At 63.6% G+C, this 22,595-nt stretch overlaps 1 protein-coding gene across 2 annotated transcripts in view; it reads left to right on the top strand.

Moving 5' to 3' along the window:
* The first annotated feature begins 13,563 nt into the window (after positions 1–13,563).
* Positions 13,564–22,595, top strand: part of LDB1 (LIM domain binding 1) — a 47,940-nt gene continuing 38,908 nt past the window's right edge. For both annotated transcript variants that reach the window (XM_073354587.1, XM_073354586.1), the window contains exon 1: positions 13,564–13,827. In XM_073354587.1, the coding sequence (XP_073210688.1) occupies positions 13,803–13,827 (25 nt within the window). In that variant the 5' untranslated portion in view covers positions 13,564–13,802. The remainder of the gene's footprint in view (positions 13,828–22,595) is intronic.

Here is a 22,595-nt window from a genome sequence, read left to right as displayed (position 1 = left end):
GGGGAGTGTCCACCAGACAGTAGGCAATCAGCCGCAATGGCCACGGGGAAGAACCATCAGATTGGGAAGATCTTAATCTCCTGCCTTCTTGAGAAGCTCCTGCGGTTGCTGCTTTGATGCAACAGGGTCAGGTGATCATGTCACCTGGTACTAGACCCCCATCTTGAGCTTTCAGTGTTTTTTCCATGGGGAGGTGAGGGGTCAGACTGGGAAACAAAAGATTCCCACCTTATGTAATTTCTATTTAAGGCTGGGAAGGAAGTCAATCAGGACTCTTCTCCATTGCCTCCCTGTCCAAGACGAAAGATTGCTAAACAGACCTGAAGGAAAAGGAACTAAACTGAGGGAAAGGCCAGGGCTGAGTCCAGGCTGAGACAGGGGTCTAGCCTCTAAAGAGAAATAACTGGAACTCTAAGCTACAGAAACTCTGCAACCTGCCTAAAACAACATTTAGGGTGAGCAATTACATTTTGTAACCTGACAGGCTTCAGAAGGGGAGCCGTGTTTGTATCAGCAAAAACAATGAGGACTCCTTGTGGCACCTTAGAGACTGACAAATTGATTTGGGCATAAGCTTTCGTGGGCTAAAACCCACTTCATCAGATGCATGGAGTGGAAAATACAAAGGCAGGTATAAATACACAGCACATGAAAAGATGGGAGTTGCCTTACCAAGTGGGGGGGTCAGTGCTAATGAGCCAATCCAATTAAGGTGGAAGTGGGCTATTCTCAACAGTTGACAAGAAGGGGTGAATACCAAGGGAGGGAAAATCACTTTTGTAGTGCTAACGAGGCCAATGCAATCAAGGTGGCCCATTTCAAACAGTTCCCAAGAAGGTGTGAGTATCAGCAGGGGAAAATTAGTTTTTGAAGTGACCCAGCCACTCCCAGGCTTTATTCAGGCCTAATTTGATGGTGTCCAGTTTGCAGAGTAATTGCAGTTCTGCAGTTTCTTGTTGAAGTCTGTTTTTGAATTTTTTTTGTTGAAGAATGGCCACCTTCAAGTCTGTTATTGAGTGTCCAGAGAGATTGACGTGTTCTCCGACCTGGTTTTTGACTGTTATAATTCCTGATGTCTGATTTTTTTCCATTTATTCTTTTGCGTAGAGACTGTCTGGTTTGGCCAATGTACATGGCAGAGGGGCATTGCTGGCACATGATGGGTGCCACGGTGTGCCAGGTGCTCGGGGAGGAGGGGGGACCACAAGCAATAGTTATCATCCCAGCTCTGGTCTCCAGGCCAACACGGGTCCAACGTTGCTTTTCCTCCACATTGCTCGTTTCCAGTTGGGGTGAGCTGGCAGGGTGGGGGGTCTGGAGGGGCAGGTTAGGGATTGCATGGGCACCCTGCAGGCAATCTTTGTGCTGGGGCTGTTCCCCTGGATTACATCCCCCAAAGGCAGAGAAGGATCTTGTTCAAATCACGATGATTTGTAGTGGGGCAGTTTACCAGGCCGGCGCACCCCGCTGTGGAGAAGGGAACCGCAAGCTCCAGGGACAGTAGAGAGAGAGCTCCTTGTGCAACGTGCATCCCAAACCAGAGCACGGCCTTTGCCTTCTGTTCTCTTTTCCGGAGCCCACTGATCATTGTGAACTCCGCACAGAACTGGGCAGTAATGGCTCCGCACCTGCCTGGCAGTGCGGGGCGATCTCTGGGCCTTTGGAAAGGGCTCTGGCCTGAGGCGGGCGACTTCCATCCTCAAAACTTCAGGGTAGCTAGATGCTGAGGGCGCAAATGAACTGTACCCCCTGAGTGCTTCCTCCAGCACTTTTCCCTGTTCTGCACCTGTGGCTACAAGGAACCTGGCTTGACACCTCACCCACACAGGGCAACCATCTGAGCAGGGTGGCTGGCAGCAAGAACATGGGCAGGGGGAGGGGGATGTTGGCCAATAGTTGTGCGATTTGATATTTCCAGGGCTTCTCTGGCATGTTTTAAGCAGGCTGAGAGGGGTGGGCTAGACACTGAGGGTTGCCACACATGGTGATGCCCTGGCAGGACCCAGGCAGTGCTAGTTAAATCCCCCTGTACTGTTGTATTGTGATATCACAGTAGTTCTCAACCATATTGCTTGAGCATGCAGGGGTGTAATCAGGAAGGCCAAGGCACAACTGAAGTTGCAGCTAGCAAGGGATGTGAAGCGTAACAAGAAGGGTTTCTACAGGTATGTTAGCAGCAAGAAGGTCAGGGAAAGTGTGGGCCCCTTACTGAATGGGGGAAGCAGCCTAGTGACAGATGAAATGGAAAAAGCTGAAGTCCTCAAGGCCTTTTTTGCCTTGGCCTTCACAGACAAGGGCAGCTCCCAGACGGCTGCACTGGGTAACACAGTATGGGCAGAGGTGAGCAGCCCTCAGTGGTGAAAGAACAGGTTAAGGACTACTTAGGAAAGCTGGACATGCACAAGTCCATGGGTCCAGATCTAATGCATCTGAGGGTGTTGAGGGAGTTGGCTGATGTGATAGCAGAGCCATTGGCCATGATCTCTGAAAACTCGTGGCGATCAGGGGAGGTCCTGGACTATTGGAAAAAGGTAAATATAGTGTCCATCTTTAAAACAGGGAAGAAGGAGAACCTGGGGAACTACAGACCAGTCAGCCTCACCTCGGTCCCTGGAAAAATTATGGAACAGGTCCTCAAGGAATCCATTTTGAAGCACCTGGAGGAGAGGAAGGTGATCAGGAACAGTCAACATGGATTCACCAAGGGCAAGTCATGCCTGATCAACCTGATTGCCTTCTATGTTGAGATAACTGGCTCTGTGGACATGGGGAAAGCAGTGGACATGATGTACGTTGACTTTAGCAAAGCTTTTGACACGGTCTCCCACAGTGTTCTTGCAGCAAGTTAAAGAAGTATTGGCTGGATGGATGGACTATAAGGTGGATAGAAAGCTGGCTAGATTGTCGGGCTCAGTGGGTAGTGATCAACGGCTCGATGTCTAGTTAGCAGCTGGTATCAAGCGGAGTGCGGTTCTGGGGCCGCTTTTGTTCAACTTCATTAATGATCTGGATGATAGGATGGATTGCACCCTCAGCAAGTTTGCAGATGACACTAAGCTGGGGGGAGAGGTAGATACGCTGGAGGGTAGGGATAGGATACAGAGTGACCCGGACAAATTGGAGGATGGGGCCAAAAGAAATCTGAGGTCCAACAAGGACAAGTGCAGAGTCCTGCTCTTAGGACGGAAGAATCCCATGCACGCTACAGGCTGGGGACTGACTGGCTAAGCGGCAGTTCTGCAGAAAGGACCTGGGGATGACAGTGGACGAGAAGCTGGATATGAGTCAGCAGTGTCCCCTCGTTGCCAAGAAGGCTAATGGCATTTTGGGATGTATATGTAGGGGCATAGCCAGCAGATCAAGGGATGTGATTATTCCCCTCTATTTGGCACTGGTGAGGCCACACCTGGAGTCTTGCGTCCAGTTTTGGGACCCCCACTACAGAAGGGATGTGGACAAATTGGAGAGAGTCCAGCAGAGGGCAATGAAAATGATTAGGAGGCTGGGGCACATGACTTATGAGGAGAGGCTGAGGGAACTGGGCTTATTTAGTCTGCGGAAGAGAAGAGTGAGGGGGGATTTGATAGCAGCCTTCAACTACCTGAAGGGGGGGTTCCAAAGAGGATGGACCTAGGCTGTTCTCAGTGGTAGCAGATGACAGAACAAGGGTCTCAAGTTGCAGTGGGGGAGGTCTAGGTTGGATATTAGGAAAAACTTTCCCTTGGAGCGTGGTGAAGCTCTGGAATGGGTTACCTAGGGAGGTGGTGGAACCTCCATCCTTAGAGGTTTTTAAGGCCTGGCTTGAAAGAAGCCCTGGCTGGGGTTGGTCTATGCAGGGCCTGGGGCCCTCTAAGGGGCCAGGAGCAGGTTTCAGGGGGTCTGCCAATTAGGGCCAGCATTGGACTCACTGGGGTTCTCAGCAGAAAGCCAAAGTCCCGCTGCATGGGGCTGAAGCTGTTGACCTGAATTTGATGGGTCAGTTGTTATGGCTTGCTACTGATCGCATCACACCAGAAGATTTATAGGTTCTTGCCAATTCAGACTACAGGGTCTGAGAGCTCAGAGCTCCATATTGGGAGAGGACTCTTGGGGTGCTTGGCAAAAAACACTTACACTGAGGACAATACCAAATTGATAAAAGCTTTATTGAGATCAACAAAAGAATAATAAATGCTATGAAACTTATGACTGCAAAACAGTAAAAGAATTCCAAAACTCCTGGTGGTAACATTCCTATTATAAGTACCTTAACCTAACATACTCACACCCTTCCCTGAAGACTCGGTAATAGGAGGAGAAGGACAAGTCTTACTCCTGGCATGCCCAATAACACGATGGTGCTGGCTTCCCCAATCGTTAGGAATGTTGAGTAGTTATACTCTACTGCACAAACTGGGCTGATAGCGTGAGAGAAGAGAGTCTATAGAATTTAGGGGAACAAAGAAAAGTAAAAGCCCCCTAAGATATCCTTCCATGGCATTTTACAGGATTCTGACACTAAGGAATTCAGGCCCAACCTATGATACCCAAATCTTAATCCCGTACCCTAAGAAATGTATGGGTCCCCTTCTCCTGTAGGTTAGTGGGTTATGACACTTACGCTCTACATATTAATAAGGATTGTCTCTCTCCCAAAACTGCCCCCCAGGCTCTCTTGGCGGCTTCCAGGTTTGTGGCATGCCCTGTGGTTACCAACTGGCTGCGGACACCAGAGAAACCTGTTCAGTGTTGTGTGTAGTTCCTCCCTTTGGTTCCCCAAAGTTCAGGGACCATTCCTATCTGTGCCAAAGGTTGCCAGCTTTTAAGCTGATTTACCCTTAGAGGATCAGACTTGTAGCTATTTAGCTGATCTGACCAGATACAGGCCGTTAGTATTCTTGCATTTCCGCAAAACTTATTCTATGTATAACTATTAGGAAACACACATCACCTGCCTCAACACACCCTAATTTCATAGGAACTCTTACTGATAAAATATAAGAATCCTATATGAAATGGATTAATTCAGAAAGAGAAACAGATTATTTGATACGGCTGGCTGGATTAGTAGGCTAGAATAGCTAGCAAAGCAATCCTATGGGCCACAAAGCCCAGGGCCCTGACCATGCCACTCTGGGCTGAAGCCAAAGCCTGAGCAATGTGGCATCACGGAGGCTCCTGGGGCACCAAGCAGCTGCCCTGCTTGCTACCCCCTAACACCAGCCCGGGCTTCTATACACAGAAAACCAGTTGTTGTGGCACTGGTAGGCCGTGGCGGTTTTATAGCATGTTGGGGGGGCCTCAAAGAAAATGGTTGAGACCTCCCGTGGTATCACACAATACCAACTGGAAGAGGTGCCCGCCCAGCGCCGGCTGGGCCTCGGTCTCCTGGGTCCCTGGCATTGTCTCTGCCTTAGCATGCAGTGGGGTGATGAGATCCTGGCTGGTGGGCGGTCTCTTATGCAGCTTGCCTTATGAACTGGGAGAGTGCCTTTGTGACATTATTGACATAATCTGGGACCATATAGATCATTGTTGCAACCAAGGTCCTCGAGTGGCACCAAATCTTGTATAAAGGGGGTCAAATAAGGTGTCTAAAACGAGGTTAGGATTATGCGATCTTTATCATTTTTGTATTTAAAGATATAAGTATTGGCTCTATACTGTCTGTGTTTCAAACTTATGCTCTGCTTCTGGGGGACACCCCAGACAAGTTGGGGTCAGCTCTGCCTAGCCTGCCGGGTGGCCCATTAAGGACCATCAGCAACACAATTGACCCATTGAGAGAAGGCAGACATGCCTTGTGACTCAGCAAGGTGTGCAGGGACCTGCCTATGGACAGAACTCTGAGGTGTTTCCAGGCCGTGTGAGGGACAGCTTCTCCTTTGGACAAAGAAAGCAGAGACCACATGGCAAGAGACTATAAAAACCTGCTGCAGCTCCTCCATCTGGTCTTCAGTCCTGCTTCTGACCTCTGGAGGGACTTTGCTGCACTGAAGCTTTGAACCAAGGACTGAAAGACCCATCCCAGCTGGGGATGTTCTCCAGAGACTTGATTTGAGCCTGCCGTTTATTCCATCACTGCTACAAACCTGAACCAAGAACTTTGCCGTCACTGTCTGTCATTGATTCCATTTAACCACATCTTGCTCTTATCTTTCTTTTTCCTCTTATGAATAAACCTTTAGATTTTAAATTCTGAAGGATTGGCAACAACATGATTTGTGGGTAAGATCTGATTTGTATATTGACCTGGGTCTGGGGCTTGGTCCTTTAGGATCGAGAGAACCTCTTTTCTTTTACTGGGGTATTGGTTTTCATAACCATCTGTCCCCATGAGTGGTGATACTGGGAAACTGGAGTGTCTAAGGAAATTGCTTGTGAGACTTGTGGTTAGCCAGTGGGGTGAGACCAAAGTCTGCTCTGTCTGGCTGGTTTGGTTTGCCTTAGAGGTGGAAAAACCCCAGCCTTAGCCTGTAACTGCCCTGCTTGAGGCAATTTGTCCTGAATTGGCACTCTCCGTTGGGTCCCTCCAGAACCAGCCTCGTTATAGCCTTTCATCAGGGTCTACCATCCCTCCCTCTTCTTGGGGCACCCAGCTTCAGGTCCATGCAGACTCCAGGTCGGGGCAGCCTGCAGCAGTCAGCGGTCGCCCAGGTGTCGCCATCTTCCTCCTGCTCCCCACCCCTTCCCAGGCAGGTTTGCCCCCTGCTGGCACAGCTGGCCCTCCAGGTACTGGGTTAGCTTGGGATGAGCCGGGAAGGGCTCTCCCCTCTCCTAGAGTGAGGTGGTGCCCTTCCCAGCCCCATGGCAGCAGGGAGCTGGCGGGACTGCAGGCAGCGAGGGGGGCACGACAAGCTGGCCCAGAGACAGGCAGGGGTCCAGGAGGGGCAGATCGTAGAGGGAGTCGGCCCTGTTAGGGGATGAGGCTCGGCCTCACCTGGCCCAGGTTTCAGCTGCCTCCCCAGGTGATGGGTTTTGGGGCTCGGCTCAGGTGGTGCCCCACAGGATGCGTGAGCCTCAGACCAGCTAGGCCTGCCTGTGAGTGGGGGCCTGCTCACTTGGATGCAGCCAGCCGCTCCAGGCACCCGGGGCTCTCTGCAGCAGCCACATGGACACACCTGCCTTCCCCAAGCCTTGCCACGCTGGGGCCGAGAGCACCCAGAGCAAGCGGCAGGAGAGCTGAACCTAGGCAGATGGCCTTGGGGGCTGAGGCTGAGCCTGCCCCAACGGGAGGGGTGCTGGCTGGAGGAAATGAGGCCAGAGTAACCCCTTCCTGGGGCCCCTTCCCCTCCTGCTCACGGGACAGTGGGTGCTGGCCAGGAGGGTCCAGGCCTTTGGGCTGGAGCCACAGCAGGGGCAATGCTGGGGCAGCCCCACACCCTCCCTGGGAGGCTGCAGCCTGTCTAGCTGGCAGGATCAGAGCAGGAGCCTCTCTCCCTGTGCCACCCTTGCAGATAGGCTGCCTGGGGCTTTAATACCGCCCCACCCACGGAGGGCTCATGGAGAGCATCTGGAGGGGAGAACTTGGGAGGGGGAGGAAGGTCCATCCCAGGAGGAGCCTGTAAGTGCTCACTTGAGGGCTCTGTCTCTTCTCCCGCTTTGCGCTTCCCACCCGGCACCTTGGTGGCAAACAAAAACTCTGCAGCCACAGCTCGGGGTGAGGGGCTGCAGGTGGGGTGTCCAGACCAGGGGGCCCTCACTGCTCAGATTTACCAGGAGCAGGGGACTGACCCCCACCTCCTGGCCAAATTCCACTCCTCCTCACCCCCTGCAGCATCAATCTGATACAATGCCCACTCCACTTCCTGCACTATGCTGGCATGCTGTGCAGCAGCCCTGCCCCACCCCAGAGGTGGCTGCATTGCAGTGGCAAGTGACAGATACAGCAATGAGTTTCCAACTGAAACCACAGCTCAAGTTTCGGGAGGCCCTGGCCAATTGTTCATGCTGAGATTTGGGCCATAGGCTAATGTCTCCGGTGCTAGCTGTGCCCTGAACCCAGCCCCAAGGCTGCTGAGCTGGTAGTTTCCGCAGCTAAGCGGCCTCGCTGAGAGGCTAAAGCCGTGGTTCTAGGCCTGATTGAGGGGCTCTGCTACACTGGCTGGGGGTCCTATTAGCCCCTGCATGTCCAGGCAGCAGAGGTGCCCATGGGCAGCCTCTCTCCTCCAGCACCTAGGGGAAAGAATGCGTCTGATTTACTCAGATGAGTCGACCTTGCTGCAGTCTCCCTCCCTGGCCCTGCAGGGCTGGGCCGCGGGGGCCCTGAGTCACGGCTCCAGTCAGAGATTGCAGGGGCAGAGGGGCCGGTTGTGATCATGCTGCACAGCACAGGCCAGAGACCTGCCCCGTGTTTCCCTTTGAAAACACAGCCAGTCTCGATATAAAAGTTGATGGAGAAGCCACCATGGCCCTCGGGGGCTTGTGCTGATGGCTAATTACTCTCTCCGTTAGAAATGTCGGCCTTCATTTCCTGACTGAATGTGTCTCACGTCAGCTCCCAGCAGTTGGATGGTGTTAGCTCTCCACCAGACTGCAGAGCCCGCTTGTAGGGACTTCCAGCCTGTGGGTGTCACCCTGTAGCCCCCCAAGGAGGAGTTCAATAGACGGAGGTGTTTGCCAAGCTGTTAATCGTTCTCGTGGCTCTTCTCTGACCCCTCTCCTGTTGAGCGACATCTGTCTTGACTTGTGGGCACCAGAACTGGGCACAGGATGCCAGGAGGGCACTGCCGTCCTAGGCCCCAGCGCAGGGGGGGTCTCTGGCATGTCTGGTCGGGGACCCTGCTGGGAACCTGTGCTGCCCCCCATGGAGCCCAGCTGCAGGGCTGGAGCCAGGTCTCTGCCCTGGAGCGGGCAGAGGCAGCAGACCCCGGGCTCAGGCAGGCCCCATGGAAGGGGCTGGGAAGCCTGCGGAGGGGGCATGCTCCGCCTATGGGGACCCTGCGGAGGCAACAAGCCGTGGCCAGGGTACCAGGAGCAGCTGGCCCAGCTCCCGGAGGCCCTGAGCACCCCATGGTCCTAGCAGCCCCTCACTGGGCGGCCTGGACTAGACAGCTACTTGGGCCAGGCCTGTGTGTGCCTCCTCAGGGCTGCACGGGTTCCCACCAGGCCGGTATTTGACCAGCCTGCCCAGCAATTTATCAATTTGCCAGGAAAAATAATTTAATCTGCCAGGTATTTTTTACATGGGTCTAAAGATTTGCATTGTTCTCCCAATACCCAGGGCTGGCTCCGGGTAAAAGTTTGTGTGTCCAGCCACAGCTGCTGCAGCGTTCCGGCTTCCGCAGTGCGCGTGTTAACAGATCAACACCGGCGAACATGCAGCAGCTGTCTGCTCACCACCACGCAAGGGCCCCACGCGTGTGCGAGAGAGGGGCTGAGTCACGCACGAGTGAGGAGACGTGCAATGTTCTGTATCTGTGCTCTCGCTGGATACTGTAAGTGGCTGTTGGGGGGCGGGGGGGTTGCTGAGTTGCCTTGTGGTTGGGGTGGCGGCGGGTTTGCCTTGTGGCCTGGTTCTTTTTGCAGGTCAAAGGTGGTAATGCTTCTCAGGCTCTGTGCGTTGGGGGGCTCTGCTCATTGGGGGGTGGTTCTCAGTGCTGGGGGACTGGGCTGGGGAGGCTGCATACTCCACCCCAGGGAGGTGGGGGGCAGGCGGAGGACTCCCTGAGCAATGTCCCAGTCAACCCCCCCCCCCACAGTGTCAGCAGGGTGATACTGGGGTGGGCATCCCAGAGAGCAGGAGCTCCCTATAAGCTGCCATGTGCCCCCACCCCAATACACAACCCCTCTTCCCTGCTGCTCCAGAGCCCCCCAGGCTGAGCTCTGCCAGGGAGGGGCTGCGCCCCCCAGCCTGCCCTCACAGCAGTGGGGGCAGCAGGCAGCTACAGGGCAGGGGGTGCTCCTGGCCTAGGGGCAGCTGTGGGGGGTGGGCTGGAGGGCCCATGCCTGTGAGGTGAGGGCGGCACAGAGCCAGTGATAACCACAGCCTTTGTCTTGTGGCCCCCCAAGCTGGCACAGGCTGCCCTCGCCCACGACGGGGCCCTGGACGTCTTGGCGCTGAGCCGGCAGGGCCCGGATTCCTGAGTCAAGCTGTTCCCCAAATGCTCACAGCCCTGAGACAAGAACCCCGCTCCGCAGCCGGGGAGAAACTCTCCCCAGGGGCCAGATATTCCAGAGGTGCCCATCGGGGGGCATCTTACACCTTCTCCTGGGGTCAGACTTGATGCTGGGCTGGACGGCCCCTAACGGATCCAGTCCCTGATCTAGCAATTCCTAGATACCTGAGGGGGGAGTTGGCACTGGTGGGAGGGGGCTGGGAGCACCAGGACAGAGGCAGGGTCCCCCCTCCCTGCCTCCTGGCACCAGCCCCAGCTGCCTATCCCGGGGCAGGCTCCGCCTGTCATTAGGGGCAGAGGGGAAGGTGTAGCTCAAACTCCCCTCCCCTTCCTTCCCCTCCCCCCACGATGTCTGTGCATCTGGGCCAGGAGAGGGCTGGCCTGGTGCCAAGCAGAGGAAGTGGCCCAGAAGTGGCAGGGAGGGGGATGCTGGCAACCAGCCCTGCTGGGACCCCAGCACCGTCCGTGCCCCTCCGTGGCACAGCACTTCCTGTGCGCGTCTCCGGCAGCAGCTGGGCCCAGGGCTACGGCCCCCGGGCCTGGCAGGCTGCATTGGGCGCGGGACCCAGGGATCCTGGCCTGTTCTAGTGGGGGCAGCTGCAGAGGGTGAGCGCGGACCCCTAACCCTGCTCCGGCGGGGGCGGGGATGGGAGCAGCTTGGCTGGGCCGCGGGGAGCAGGGCACAGCTGGCTGGCCCACTTGAGCGGGGAGGGGGGCTGCAGTGCTCAGGGATACTTCAGGAAGACACGGAGGATGCTGGATGCTGGGAAGAGCCACATGGGGAAGGTCTCTCCAGCAGCCTCCTTCCCCACTGCGGCCTGTCCCTTTGTGTGTCTGTCCCTCTCTCTGTCCCCTCTGTCTGTCTGCCCAGGGAGACGAACCCAGGGCTTCAGCGGGGCTCCTTGCCCTGCTCCCATCGGGCCCCACTGTGTGGGGAAGCAAACCCAAAGCTGGTTTCCAGGGGGCATGACCCCTGCAAGGGACTGGGGGTCTAGGGGCCAGGATGGGACCCAGGGGCAGTCCCCCAGCAGAAGAGCCAGAGCTGGCTCTCCAAGCTCTCTGGGATAATGGACCCCAGAGACAGCACGCCCCCACAAAGAGAAAGGAGCCGGATCCCTGGGGCCCTCCAATTCCGCTTCTTCCCCTCCCCTGGGGCACTGCATTCCGGCTCCATTGCGGGGCCCAGGGATCCAACCCTACCCCCCCCCCCCCGGGCCCAGCGCAGGGCCCAGGGATCCAACCCTAACCCCCGCCCCCCCCGGGCCCAGCGCAGGGCCCAGGGATCCAACCCTAACCCCCGCCCCCCCGGGCCCAGCGCAGGGCCCAGGGATCCAACCCTAACCCCCGCCCCCCCGGGCCCAGCGCAGGGCCCAGGGATCCAACCCTAACCCCCGCCCCCCCCGGGCCCAGCGCAGGGCCCAGGGATCCAACCCTAACCCCCGCCCCCCCCGGGCCCAGCGCAGGGCCCAGGGATCCAACCCTAACCCCCGCCCCCCCGGGCCCAGCGCAGGGCCCAGGGATCCAACCCTAACCCCCGCCCCCCCCGGGCCCAGCGCAGGGCCCAGGGATCCAACCCTAACCCCCGCCCCCCCGGGCCCAGCGCAGGGCCCAGGGATCCAACCCTAACCCCCGCCCCCCCGGGCCCAGCGCAGGGCCCAGGGATCCAACCCTAACCCCCCCCCCCCCGCCCCGGGCCCAGCGCAGGGCCCAGGGATCCAACCCTAACACCCCCCCCCCCGGCACAGTGCAGGGCCCAGGGATCCAACCCTATCCCCCCCCGGGCACAGCGCAGGGCCCAGGGATCCAACCCTAACCCCCCCCCGGGCACAGCGCAGGGCCCAGGGATCCAACCCTACCACCCCCCCGGGCACAGCGCAGGGCCCAGGGATCCAACCCTACCCCCCCCCGGGCACAGCGCAGGGCACAGGGATCCAACCCTAACCCCCCCCGGCACAGCGCAGGGCACAGGGATCCAACCCTAACCCCCCCCGGGCACAGCACAGGGATCCAACCCTACCCTCCCCCCCGGGTACAGCGCAGGGCCCAGGGATCCAACCCTACCCCCCCCGGGCACAGCGCAGGGCCCAGGGATCCAACCCTACCCCCCCCCCGGGCACAGCGCAGGGCCCAGGGATCCAACCCTACCCCCCCCCCCCCGGGCACAGCGCAGGGCACAGGGATCCAACCTTAACCTCTCCCCCCCACTCCCCCGAGGCACTGCACGGGGCACAGGGATCCAGGCTGTGCCTTTCCCTCACCCCTCCTGCCCCCCCCTGGCATTGCACAGGTGGGGCTCAGTGGCTCCTTGCTGGGCTGAACTGGCATTTTGGAGGCACACGGGCACTTCTTGTCTTGGCAGCGCAGCGGGCGCCGGGGGGCTGGACCGGCAGCCATGACCAGTGACTGCCTGTGAACTGGAGACAGGCAACTGCGCTCCGGCCCAGCCCCTCTGCCGCCCTGCACCCCCTCGCAGCCTCTTCCTCCCCGATCCCACTGCACGGCTTTCCTTCACCTCCCTGCCCCCCACCCCCTCCTCCTCCTAGACCTCCCACCTCCTTCCCCACCCCCACCTCCCTAGGCCTCCCCAACATGTGCCCAACCCCTCTCTAACACCAGCCCCCCAACTCCCTGCCTGGCTCCGGGTGGCTCATGTTACGCCGGGCAGCCCATGGGGCCCCGCGGCTCCGTTCGGGCCCGGGCAGCTCCAGGCCCAGGCCAGAGGGGTCAGCCAGGCCAACCCGCCCGGGAAGGGGCTGCCGCAGCCGGGCAACGCGGGGCGTCCTCAGCTCTGTGCTGCGCCAGGGATGCCGAGGGGGGGGGCACGCTCTCACACACGCGTGTGCTCACACACACACCTGTGCACACACACACCTGTGCACGCACACACACACCTGTGCACGCACACACGCGCCTGTGCTCACACACACACACGGTCACACATGCACACACCTGAACATAGTACCCACACACACACACACACGGTCACGCATGGGTATACACACACACACACACGTAGCTGCACACACACACGCACGCGCGTGCATACATGGCCGCGCGTGCACACACGGGCCGATGCGCACACCCAGATACAGCTGCACACACATGCACTCTGGCCCTGCCATCACCCACCCCGCACACACCCGCACAGGTGGCCACACACGCCCATCTACGGACACACGTACCTGCACACACACGGACACGCGTGCACCCCGAGGTGTACACACACACATACACAGTCGCGCGCACACCCACACGGCTCCCTCCGGCCCCCCCCCCCTCCTCCGACGCAGCCGCACACGGACCCTGCCTCCCCCACACGTTTGTGCGCACACGCGCACACCCCCACGTGCAGGGCCGCACGGGCACGCGCGCACACGCACACACGCGGGGCCCTGCCCCCCCCCCGACGCAGCCGCACACGCAGGCACGCCGGCGCGCGCGCTCGCTCGCTCGCTCGCTCTCACACTCGCTCGCTCACACTCACGCCCGCCCGCGCGCAGCCCCGTCACCATGTCCCAGCCCTCGGCGCCGGCCCGGTTTTTTCCGCGCTGCGTCACGCGCCCGTGACTCCCCCCGGGGCGGCCAGCGCGTGGGAGCAGCGCCGCGGGGAGCCCCTGCGCCGGGGGGCCCCGCTCCGGGCGGCCGGCTCGTGTCCCGCCGCGGGGGCGGCTCGCAGCGCGCCGGGGCCCGGCCGGGCATGTGAAGATGTCAGTGGGGTGCGCCTGCCCCGGTGAGTGGCCCCGGCCGGCCCCCCCTCCCCGCGCGTGGGGGGCTGGGCTGGGCGCGGGGGGGGCCGGGGGCTGGCGGGGGCTTGGGGGGGCGGCGGTCCCAGCGGAGGGGAGCGGGACCCGCGGAGGCCGGTGGCGTCCAGGGGAGGGTGGTGCCGCCTGGCCTGGCCCCGTGGCGGCGGCGCTGGAGTGGGGGCCGGGGGGGGCGCCCCTGGGGGGGTCGGGGCACCGTGCCGGGTGCAGCGGGGTGGCGGTGGGGCCCCTTGTTCTGGCCGGGGGGGGGTCGGGGCACGGTGCCGGGGTGGGGGTGGGGCCCCTTGTTCTGGCCGGGGGGGGGTCGGGGCACCGTGCCGGGGTGGGGGTGGCGGTGGGGCCCCTGGGCCCGGCCGGGGGGGGGGGTCGGGGCACGGTGCCGGGGTGGGGGTGGGGCCCCTTGGCCCGGCCGGGGGGGGGGTCGGGGCACCGTGCCGGGGTGGGGGTGGCGGTGGGGCCCCTGGGCCCGGCCGGGGGGGGGTCGGGGCACCGTGCCGGGGTGGGGGTGGCGGTGGGGCCCCTGGGCCCGGCCGGGGGGGGGGTCGGGGCACCGTGCCGGGGTGGGGGTGGCGGTGGGGCCCCTGGGCCCGGCCGGGGGGGGTCGGGGCACCGTGCCGGGGGGGGGTGGCGGTGGGGCCCCTGGGCCCGGCCGGGGGGGGTCGGGGCACCGTGCCGGGGTGGGGGTGGGGCCCCTGGGCCCGGCCGGGGGGGGGGTCGGGGCACCGTGCCGGGGTGGGGGTGGCGGTGGGGCCCCTGGGCCCGGCCGGGGGGGGGTCGGGGCACCGTGCCGGGGTGGGGGTGGCGGTGGGGCCCCTGGGCCCGGCCGGGGGGGGGTCGGGGCACCGTGCCGGGGTGGGGGTGGCGGTGGGGCCCCTGGGCCCGGCCGGGGGGGGGTCGGGGCACCGTGCCGGGGTGGGGGTGGCGGTGGGGCCCCTGGGCCCGGCCGGGGGGGGGTCGGGGCACCGTGCCGGGGTGGGGGTGGCGGTGGGGCCCCTGGGCCCGGCCGGGGGGGGCACCGTGCCGGGGTGGGGGTGGCGGTGGGGCCCCTGGGCCCGGCCGGGGGGGGCACCGTGCCGGGGTGGGGGTGGCGGTGGGGCCCCTGGGCCCGGCCGGGGGGGGCACCGTGCCGGGGGGGGGTGGAGTTGGCGCCCTGAGCACCCGCCAGCTCTAACTCGGAGAGGAAACAGACGGTTGTAACCCCCTGGCTGATCAGGGGCCGCTGGCCGCCCTTCCCTGTCCCCCGCGCAGCCCCTGGCAGCGCTCGGAGGGGCGGCCTGGGCACGGCCAGGGCACGGCCTGGGCACGGCCAGGGCACGGCCTGGGCAGGCAGCACCTGGGGCGAGAGCGGGTCTCCTGGAGCAGTGCGCGGCTGCCCCATGCTGGGAGGAGCGGCAGGCCTCGGTGCCCCTCAGGCCCTGTGCCTGGCTGCTGTGAGCCGATGGGGCAGGGCCCAGGGTTGGGGGGGATGTGGAGTCGCTGGGGACGTGGGCAGTGCTGGTTCAGGCATGTGGGGGCGCCGGGGAGCGGGTGAGATGTTGCTTATTCCTTCCCGTTCCCTCACTCCCTTCCTCTGCCCCGTCTGCCCCAAGCCATTTGGGGACCTGCAGGGCACAGCAGACTGCGGGGAGAGTGCACTGACGGGTTAGGGCCGTTGTGGGGTCTGGCTGGCAGAGCCAGCGGGCAGTGAGGGGGGAGTGGGGTCTAGCTGGTGGGCAGTGCGGGGGTCTGGCTGGCAGGACAGTGAGGGGGGAGCGGGGTCTGGCTGGCAGAGCCAGCGGGCAGTGGGAGTGCGGGGTCTGGTGGGCAGGGCCGGCGGGCCGTGCAGGGAGTGGGTTCTGGCTGGCAGGGCTAGCGGGCACTGGCAGTGGGGAGTCTGGCGGGCAGGGCCGGCGGGCAGTGCGGGGAGCAGTGCGGGGAGCGGGATCCGGCTGGCAGGTCCGGCGGGCAGTGGGGGGTCTGGCTGGCAGGGCAGTGGGGGGTCTGGCTGGCAGGGCCCGCGGGCACTGCGGGGTGCGGGGTCTGGCTGGCAGGGCGGCGGGCAGTGGGGGAAGCGGGGTCAGTCACCCAGCCTCCCAAGCCCTGCATAGCCCTGCCATCAGGTGGTGAGGCCCTTCCTCACGTGGGGCATTAGCTGATGCCCCCTGAGCCTGGCCTGAAAGCTCTTGGCTTTGATGTGCCTAGAACCTGTCTGTGAGCAGCCTTTGGCAAGGCCAGCTGGGCCTCCCGGGCATGGCCTTGGGGGCTGGCTGTGGGGCTGAGCCCTCCCCAGCGCTCCCCTTCTCCCGACTGGGAAGGGTTTGGCTGGGGCTGATGCTATCATCTGTGGGTCCCATTGGAGCGGGGGGAGGGGTGGCCCGGGCGACCTGGATTCAGTCCCTGCTCTGCCACAGACACTATGTGTGACCTTGGGTGAGTCACTCAGCTCTGTGCCTCAGTTTCTCCGCCTGTCTAGTGGGGCGGGTGCAAGGAGCGTGTTGCGTGTGGCTGTGAGGTGGCCCGGGCGCGGTGTGGCTCCACTTCGGGCCCCGCAGCTGCCCCCACTTCGGGCCGTGCTGTGCGTGGGGTGAGGAGCTGTGCTCAGGGGTGGGTGAGAGAGCCTGAGCACAGGGGCCTGCCCGCCCCCCACCATGGGGCCAGCCCCCTCAGCAGGGCACAGGCCAGGCTGTGCAGCCCCAGGGCCCAGCCCCCCCCCAGCCGGCTCCCCCTCCGTTGGGGGCAGGGGGCCCTGCGGTGCCTGCCCGGCTGCCCCTCCCCCGCACTGGTTCCAGGCGGCCCCTTCCCCCACCCGCCTCCCCCACTCCCGTGGAAGCTGCCAGAGCCAGAGCGCTGCTTCCTCGAGCAGAAAGTCACGTGAGCTCCCTGCCAGCCCGGCCAGCCTTTAAAGGGCCAGCCCCAGCCGGCGCCCTGCAGCCCCCCAGGCCGGGCACTGCCCCAGCCGGCGCACGGGGCCCGCACCCCCTTCTGCCCAGGGTGCGGGGGGGCCCCTCGGCCCGGAGGAGGTTCCGCCGGGCAGCGCCAACGGGCCCTACCGCCTCCTTGCTCCCGCTGCAGCCTGGGGTGGGGCACCGGCCCCCGACCCAGCTCCGCCATGAGGTTGTGTTGGGGGGCACTGCCCGCTGCATGGCACAGCAGTGGTGACAGGCAGGGCCTTACACGGGAGTTGGGGGGCATATCCTCCCTGCTCCTCGGCCATCATGTGGTGCAGAGCCCTGTGGGGTCACTGAGTCCGGCCCTTCCCCCCACCCCTTGCAAGAGCAGCCGTAATCCTCTCCTAGGGCTCCCAGAGCACCAGCCAACCAGTCCTCCCCACACATCTCCCCCTCTCTGGCTGGGGTGTGTGTGTTACTGCCCAGGGGGAACAGCCGAGCGTGGATATACACGCGTGTGTGTGCATGCGTGTGCGAGATCCGTTCCTGCCTCCCTCCCCACGCAGGGCTCGAAATGCAGGGAGAGATTTCCCCGCCAGCCGCCTCCCCCCACCCCCCCGCCCTGCCTGGGCTGTTTATGGGAATATAGAACAAACAACCTCTGCCTCTGGCCGCCTGCCAGCCAGAAACATTTAATGAGCCGCTGGGCCCAGGCTGCGCTCTGGGGCTGTGTTAACTTGGAGGAGTTTCCTGCTTGGGATTGGCCATTGGGGGGTCTGCCGCTCCCCCAGCCCCGAGGAACCTCTCACCCCATGGAGGGGGCGGGGTCCATGGCCACCCCCTCCCTCTGCTCTGTTAGGGGTGAAAAAGCAAGAGGGGGAGGGCAGATACCCTGTCCCCTGGAGGGAGTGGTCCCGCTCGTCCCCTTCCTGCACCCCCCCATCTTGCATCAGCAATTCTGGCCCCCCACCCCTTGCTCTGTACCCGGGTGAAAGAACTGAGTCTGGGGGCCAGTGCAATGTAACGAGCGGGGCATTGCGAGGGTCTGAGCGCTGCCCTCGGCCTGGTGGGATTGGAACAGTTCCGCTGCGTTGCACGGGGATCATAGGCCCTCTATAGCTAACGGGGGGTGGGGATTCTCCTGCAGCTCAGGTGGCGGGGGAGAGTTGCTTTGTGGGGCAGGGGGGTGTCAGAGCTCTGTGCCCGCTGGCAGCGTGGATACCCATGTGGACAGCGGTGGGGGTTGGGTCACTGCCCCATTTCCCCTTTGTGCTGAGCCCACAGTGGGGTGAGGTTAGGGGGTGAGTGTGTGCACAACCCCCGTGCCCCAGCAATGGAGAGACAGCAGGAGAAGGGAACAGGCCCCACCAGTGCGGTGGTGCTCCTCCCCACCCAGCATCCTGTTCGCGCTGCTGCCCCCGCCCGCCATTGCCTGGGGCCCTCTGGGGCCCTGCCCTTTGCTGAATTGCAGACCTGTGTGTGGGGCGGGGGGAGTCTGGCAGCTGCCGGAGCCCGGCTGAGCTCTGACCCCTGGGGGCGGCAGTTTCCATAGCACTCCGGGCTCGTCCCTTGGTAACTGAGTCACAGGCCCCGGGGAGGGGGGCAGCGAGCAGCGTTGTCGGGCCAGGAGCCGGGTGGGGAGTAGCAGGGGCCTGGTTCTGCAAAGGGGAAGTGACTTGCTCATGCAGGGACCTAGTAGCAGAGCCAGGGAGAGAACCCAGGTGTCCTGACATGCAGGCTTCTGCTCTAACCACCAAACCCTCCTTCCTCCCATGCGCTGGGCTTCCCGGCAGCCCTAGTGCGAGTAGCTGCGGATCAGCCCCTCGGTGCCTCTTGGCCGGCCTCCTCTCCTTGCCACAGCAAAACGGAGAGCGTGGGGGTGTCTGTGAGGGAGGGGGGCTGGGGGAGCAGGTGGGGTGTCTGGGGATGTGGGGGTGTCTCTGAGGGAGGGGGGCTGGAGTGGTTTGGGGGTGCAGGTGGGGTGTAGGGGGGTTGGGGGAGAGGGCAGGGTGTGTGGGGGTGTCTCTGAGGAAGGGGGGCTGGGGTGGTTTGGGGGAGAAGGTAGGGGGGCTGGGGGTGTCTCTGAGGGAGGGGGCTGGGGTGGTTTGGGGGAGCAGGTGGGATGGGTTGGGGGAGCAGGCGGGGTGTGTGTGGGTGTCTCTGAGGGAGGGGGGCTGGGGTGGTTTGGGGGTGCAGGTGGGGTGTCTGGGCCAGGGGGGCTGTAGGGACGTCTCCGAGGTGGCTACACAGGAACTTGTCCAGCCTGCAGTGGGGTGTCTGTGCTGTGTGGCTCCCATGTGGCCTATGGGTGAGCTACACACATGCCTGTTGGTCCTGATGCTGGTACCCCAGGGGCCTCCGAGCCTTGTTCCCATGGGGCCTCATGGGCTGGGGTAGCCAAGTGGCTCTGGTTGTGGGGGCCACAAGGTTCCGGCCCCACCACAAGGTGCCCAGGGCCCGATTCCCAGCGGCGCTGAGCCCCCAGCTCCCGCTGACTGCAGCGAGCTCTCAGTGTCCAGCCACTCTGCGAATCAGGCCCTGGGAGTCCCCGGACTCTGCATCCGTGTCCGAAAACCCGTCAGGCAGTAACTGGCCCAGGGACACGAGGCAGGCAGCTGCCAGGCCCAGCCTCCTGGTCCTGCTCCCCATCCGGGAAGCCCTCCAGGCTCCAGATGGCTCCCATGCAGCCCCCGTGTGTCTCCAGGGACGCCGCTTTCCTCCGAGGCAGCGCTGTGGGCCCAGGCTGTGTCTGGTGTGGCCCTCTCGGGGCTCTGTGGGGAGCGGGGCCGGGCTGGCTGTGGGGGAGGGTTTGGGGCAGTGTTAGGGTGTGAGGGGGTTCCCAGCAGGGGGCGCTGTGGGGAGCGGGGCCGGGCTGGCTGTGGGGGAAGGATTCCCAGCAGGGGGCGCTGTGAAAGCGGGGCCGGGCTGGCTGTGGGGGAGGGTTCGGGGCAGTGTTAGGGTGTGAGGGGGTTCCCAGCAGGGGGTGCTGTGGGGAGTGGGGCCGGGCTGGCTGTGGGGGGGCGGGTTCCCAGCAGGGGGTGCTGTGGGGAGCGGGGCCAGGCTGGCTGTGGGGGAGGGTTCGGGGCAGGGCTGGCTGTGAGGAGGTTCCCAGCAGGGGGTGCTGTGGGGAGCGGGGCCAGGCTGGCTGTGGGGGCGGGAGTGGGGCTGGGCTGGCTGTGGGGGGGTGGGTTCCCAGCAGGGGGTGCTGTGGGGAGCGGGGCCAGGCTGGCTGTGGGGGCGGGAGTGGGGCCGGGCTGGCTGTGGGGGGGCGGGTTCCCAGCAGGGGGTGCTGTGGGGAGCGGGGCCAGGCTGGCTGTGGGGGCGGGAGTGGGGCCGGGCTGGCTGTGGGGGGGTGGGTTCCCAGCAGGGGGTGCTGTGGGGAGCGGGGCCGGGTTGGCTGTGGGGGCGGGAGTGGGGCCGGGCTGGCTGTGAGGAGGTTCCCAGCAGGGGGTGCTGTGGGGAGCGGGGCCAGGCTGGCTGTGGGGGCGGGAGTGGGGCTGGGCTGGCTGTGGGGGGGCGGGTTCCCAGCAGGGGGTGCTGTGGGGAGCGGGGCCAGGCTGGCTGTGGGGGCGGGAGTGGGGCTGGGCTGGCTGTGGGGGGGCGGGTTCCCAGCAGGGGGTGCTGTGGGGAGCGGGGCCAGGCTGGCTGTGGGGGCGGGAGTGGGGCCGGGCTGGCTGTGGGGGGGTGGGTTCCCAGCAGGGGGTGCTGTGGGGAGCGGGGCCAGGCTGGCTGTGGGGGCGGGAGTGGGGCCGGGCTGGCTGTGGGGGGGTGGGTTCCCAGCAGGGGGTGCTGTGGGGAGCGGGGCCAGGCTGGCTGTGGGGGCGGGAGTGGGGCTGGGCTGGCTGTGGGGGGGTGGGTTCCCAGCAGGGGGTGCTGTGGGGAGCGGGGCCAGGCTGGCTGTGGGGGCGGGAGTGGGGCTGGGCTGGCTGTGGGGGGGTGGGTTCCCAGCAGGGGGTGCTGTGGGGAGCGGGGCCGGGCTGGCTGTGGGGGCGGGTTCGGGGCAGGGCTGGCTGTGAGGAGGTTCCCAGCAGGGGGTGCTGTGGGGAGCGGGGCCAGGCTGGCTGTGGGGGCGGGAGTGGGGCTGGGCTGGCTGTGGGGGGGCGGGTTCCCAGCAGGGGGCGCTGTGGGGAGCGGGGCCAGGCTGGCTGTGGGGGCGGGAGTGGGGCCGGGCTGGCTGTGGGGGGGTGGGTTCCCAGCAGGGGGTGCTGTGGGGAGCGGGGCCAGGCTGGCTGTGGGGGCGGGAGTGGGGCCGGGCTGGCTGTGGGGGGGTGGGTTCCCAGCAGGGGGTGCTGTGGGGAGCGGGGCCGGGCTGGCTGTGGGGGCGGGTTCGGGGCAGGGCTGGCTGTGGGGGTACGCATTGGCCACGGGCATTTCACAGCCATGGCAGGACAGAGCCAGATCCTCCTGCTCCAAAATGCAATTACTGGAGACTCTCCGCTAGCAGTATAGGGCTTATGGCACACAGCCAAGCAGGTCTGGTTTGTCCCCAGTGGGGAGCAGTGCTGCACAGATATGCTGCAGTATATGTCCTCCTGTCCTGGGGGAGAGGAGTCCACTGAAGTCCCTGTACGGATGACCAAAAAGAAGGGTTTGTCGTCTCCAAGCCCAGCCTCTCTGTGTTGGCCTGCGGGCTGCACTTTGCCTGCCCTGTATGCTGGGCCCAGGCAGGCCTAGTGATCTGGGAGGGTCAGCGCTGGGAGGAGGCAGGGGCCCATGGCCAGGGTCCCCACTTGGTTCTAGCATTAGGGTTAGCCCACCAGGTCCCCCTGCCCAGAACCAGTGGGGCCAGCGTGCGGGAGAGCTGCGGAAGGGACCCTGGGTGGCACTGGGGCAGCCCCCTGGCATGCTGCGGGGGGTGTTGGAGCGTTAAAGGCTCCCTTCCCCTGCCTCTCCTGATGTCTATCAGTCTGCCTGCAGGGTGCGGCTGTGGTTTCCTGCTGCTGCTGGGGGGCTCGGGGGAGCCCCTGGTGGGAGCACAGGGTCCTGCCAGCCCCAGCTGTGCTGAGCACCCCCTGGGGTCTGCACACAGCATGCCCGAGGGGCTCCTGGTGCGGGTAGGGGGGCCTGTTATGCATACGCGACTGTACATACACACGCCCCCCCCCCGCCTGCACATGCGACTGTACACATTCACGCCCCCACTGCCTGCGCACACGCTTGTACATACACGCCCTCCCCCTGCCGCACATGCGACTGTATACACACACACACGGCACCCAGGACTCTCAGAAACCGATCGTGTTGGCTGCAGGGTCTCTGGTGTGAGTCCCATGGGACAGTTGTCTGTGGGAAGAAGGCAGGGCTGGGCCCTGAACCCAGTTCCCTGTGTCTCTGGGTCTTCGTCTTTCAGAACTGTGGAGTTTTCCATCACACCCCTCCTCCCCCGCACACACACTCAGCTGCTGGGCCTGGGTCAAAACAAGAGGGACCGTTGGGGAGGGTTTGATCTCCAAGTGTCACAGATGCCAGCCCCACCCCTCTGGGGCTCCGCCAGTGACCACAGATAACAGCCTGCCCCTCCTGTAATCCCGCATTCCCAGGCCCTGGCATGGAAGGGGTGCGTCCCGCAGCCCCCAGAGCTGGGTGCAATAACAGCAGATAGCTGTAGTGCAGAAGGGTTTGGGGGGGGGTTGGGGGGGACGGGGACACAGGGTCCCCATTTGGTTCTAGCATTAGGGTTAGCCCACCAGGTCCCCCTGCCCAGTACCAGTGGGTCCGGCGCGCAGCTGGAGAGCTGTGGAAGGGCCCTGAGTGGCACTGGGGCAGCCCCCCGGCATGCTGGGGTGGGGGTTGGCAGGAGAGTGTTCCCTGACCCCAAGGGGGATGGGAGGGTGGTACGCAGGGAGCTTGGAAGCTGGAGGGATGCCAGG

This window comes from Lepidochelys kempii, chromosome 7, assembly GCF_965140265.1.
Source record: "Lepidochelys kempii isolate rLepKem1 chromosome 7, rLepKem1.hap2, whole genome shotgun sequence".
NCBI lineage: Eukaryota > Metazoa > Chordata > Testudines > Cheloniidae > Lepidochelys > Lepidochelys kempii.
Note: the sequence above shows the minus strand (reverse complement) of the source record. Positions and strands in the feature narration are given on the sequence as shown.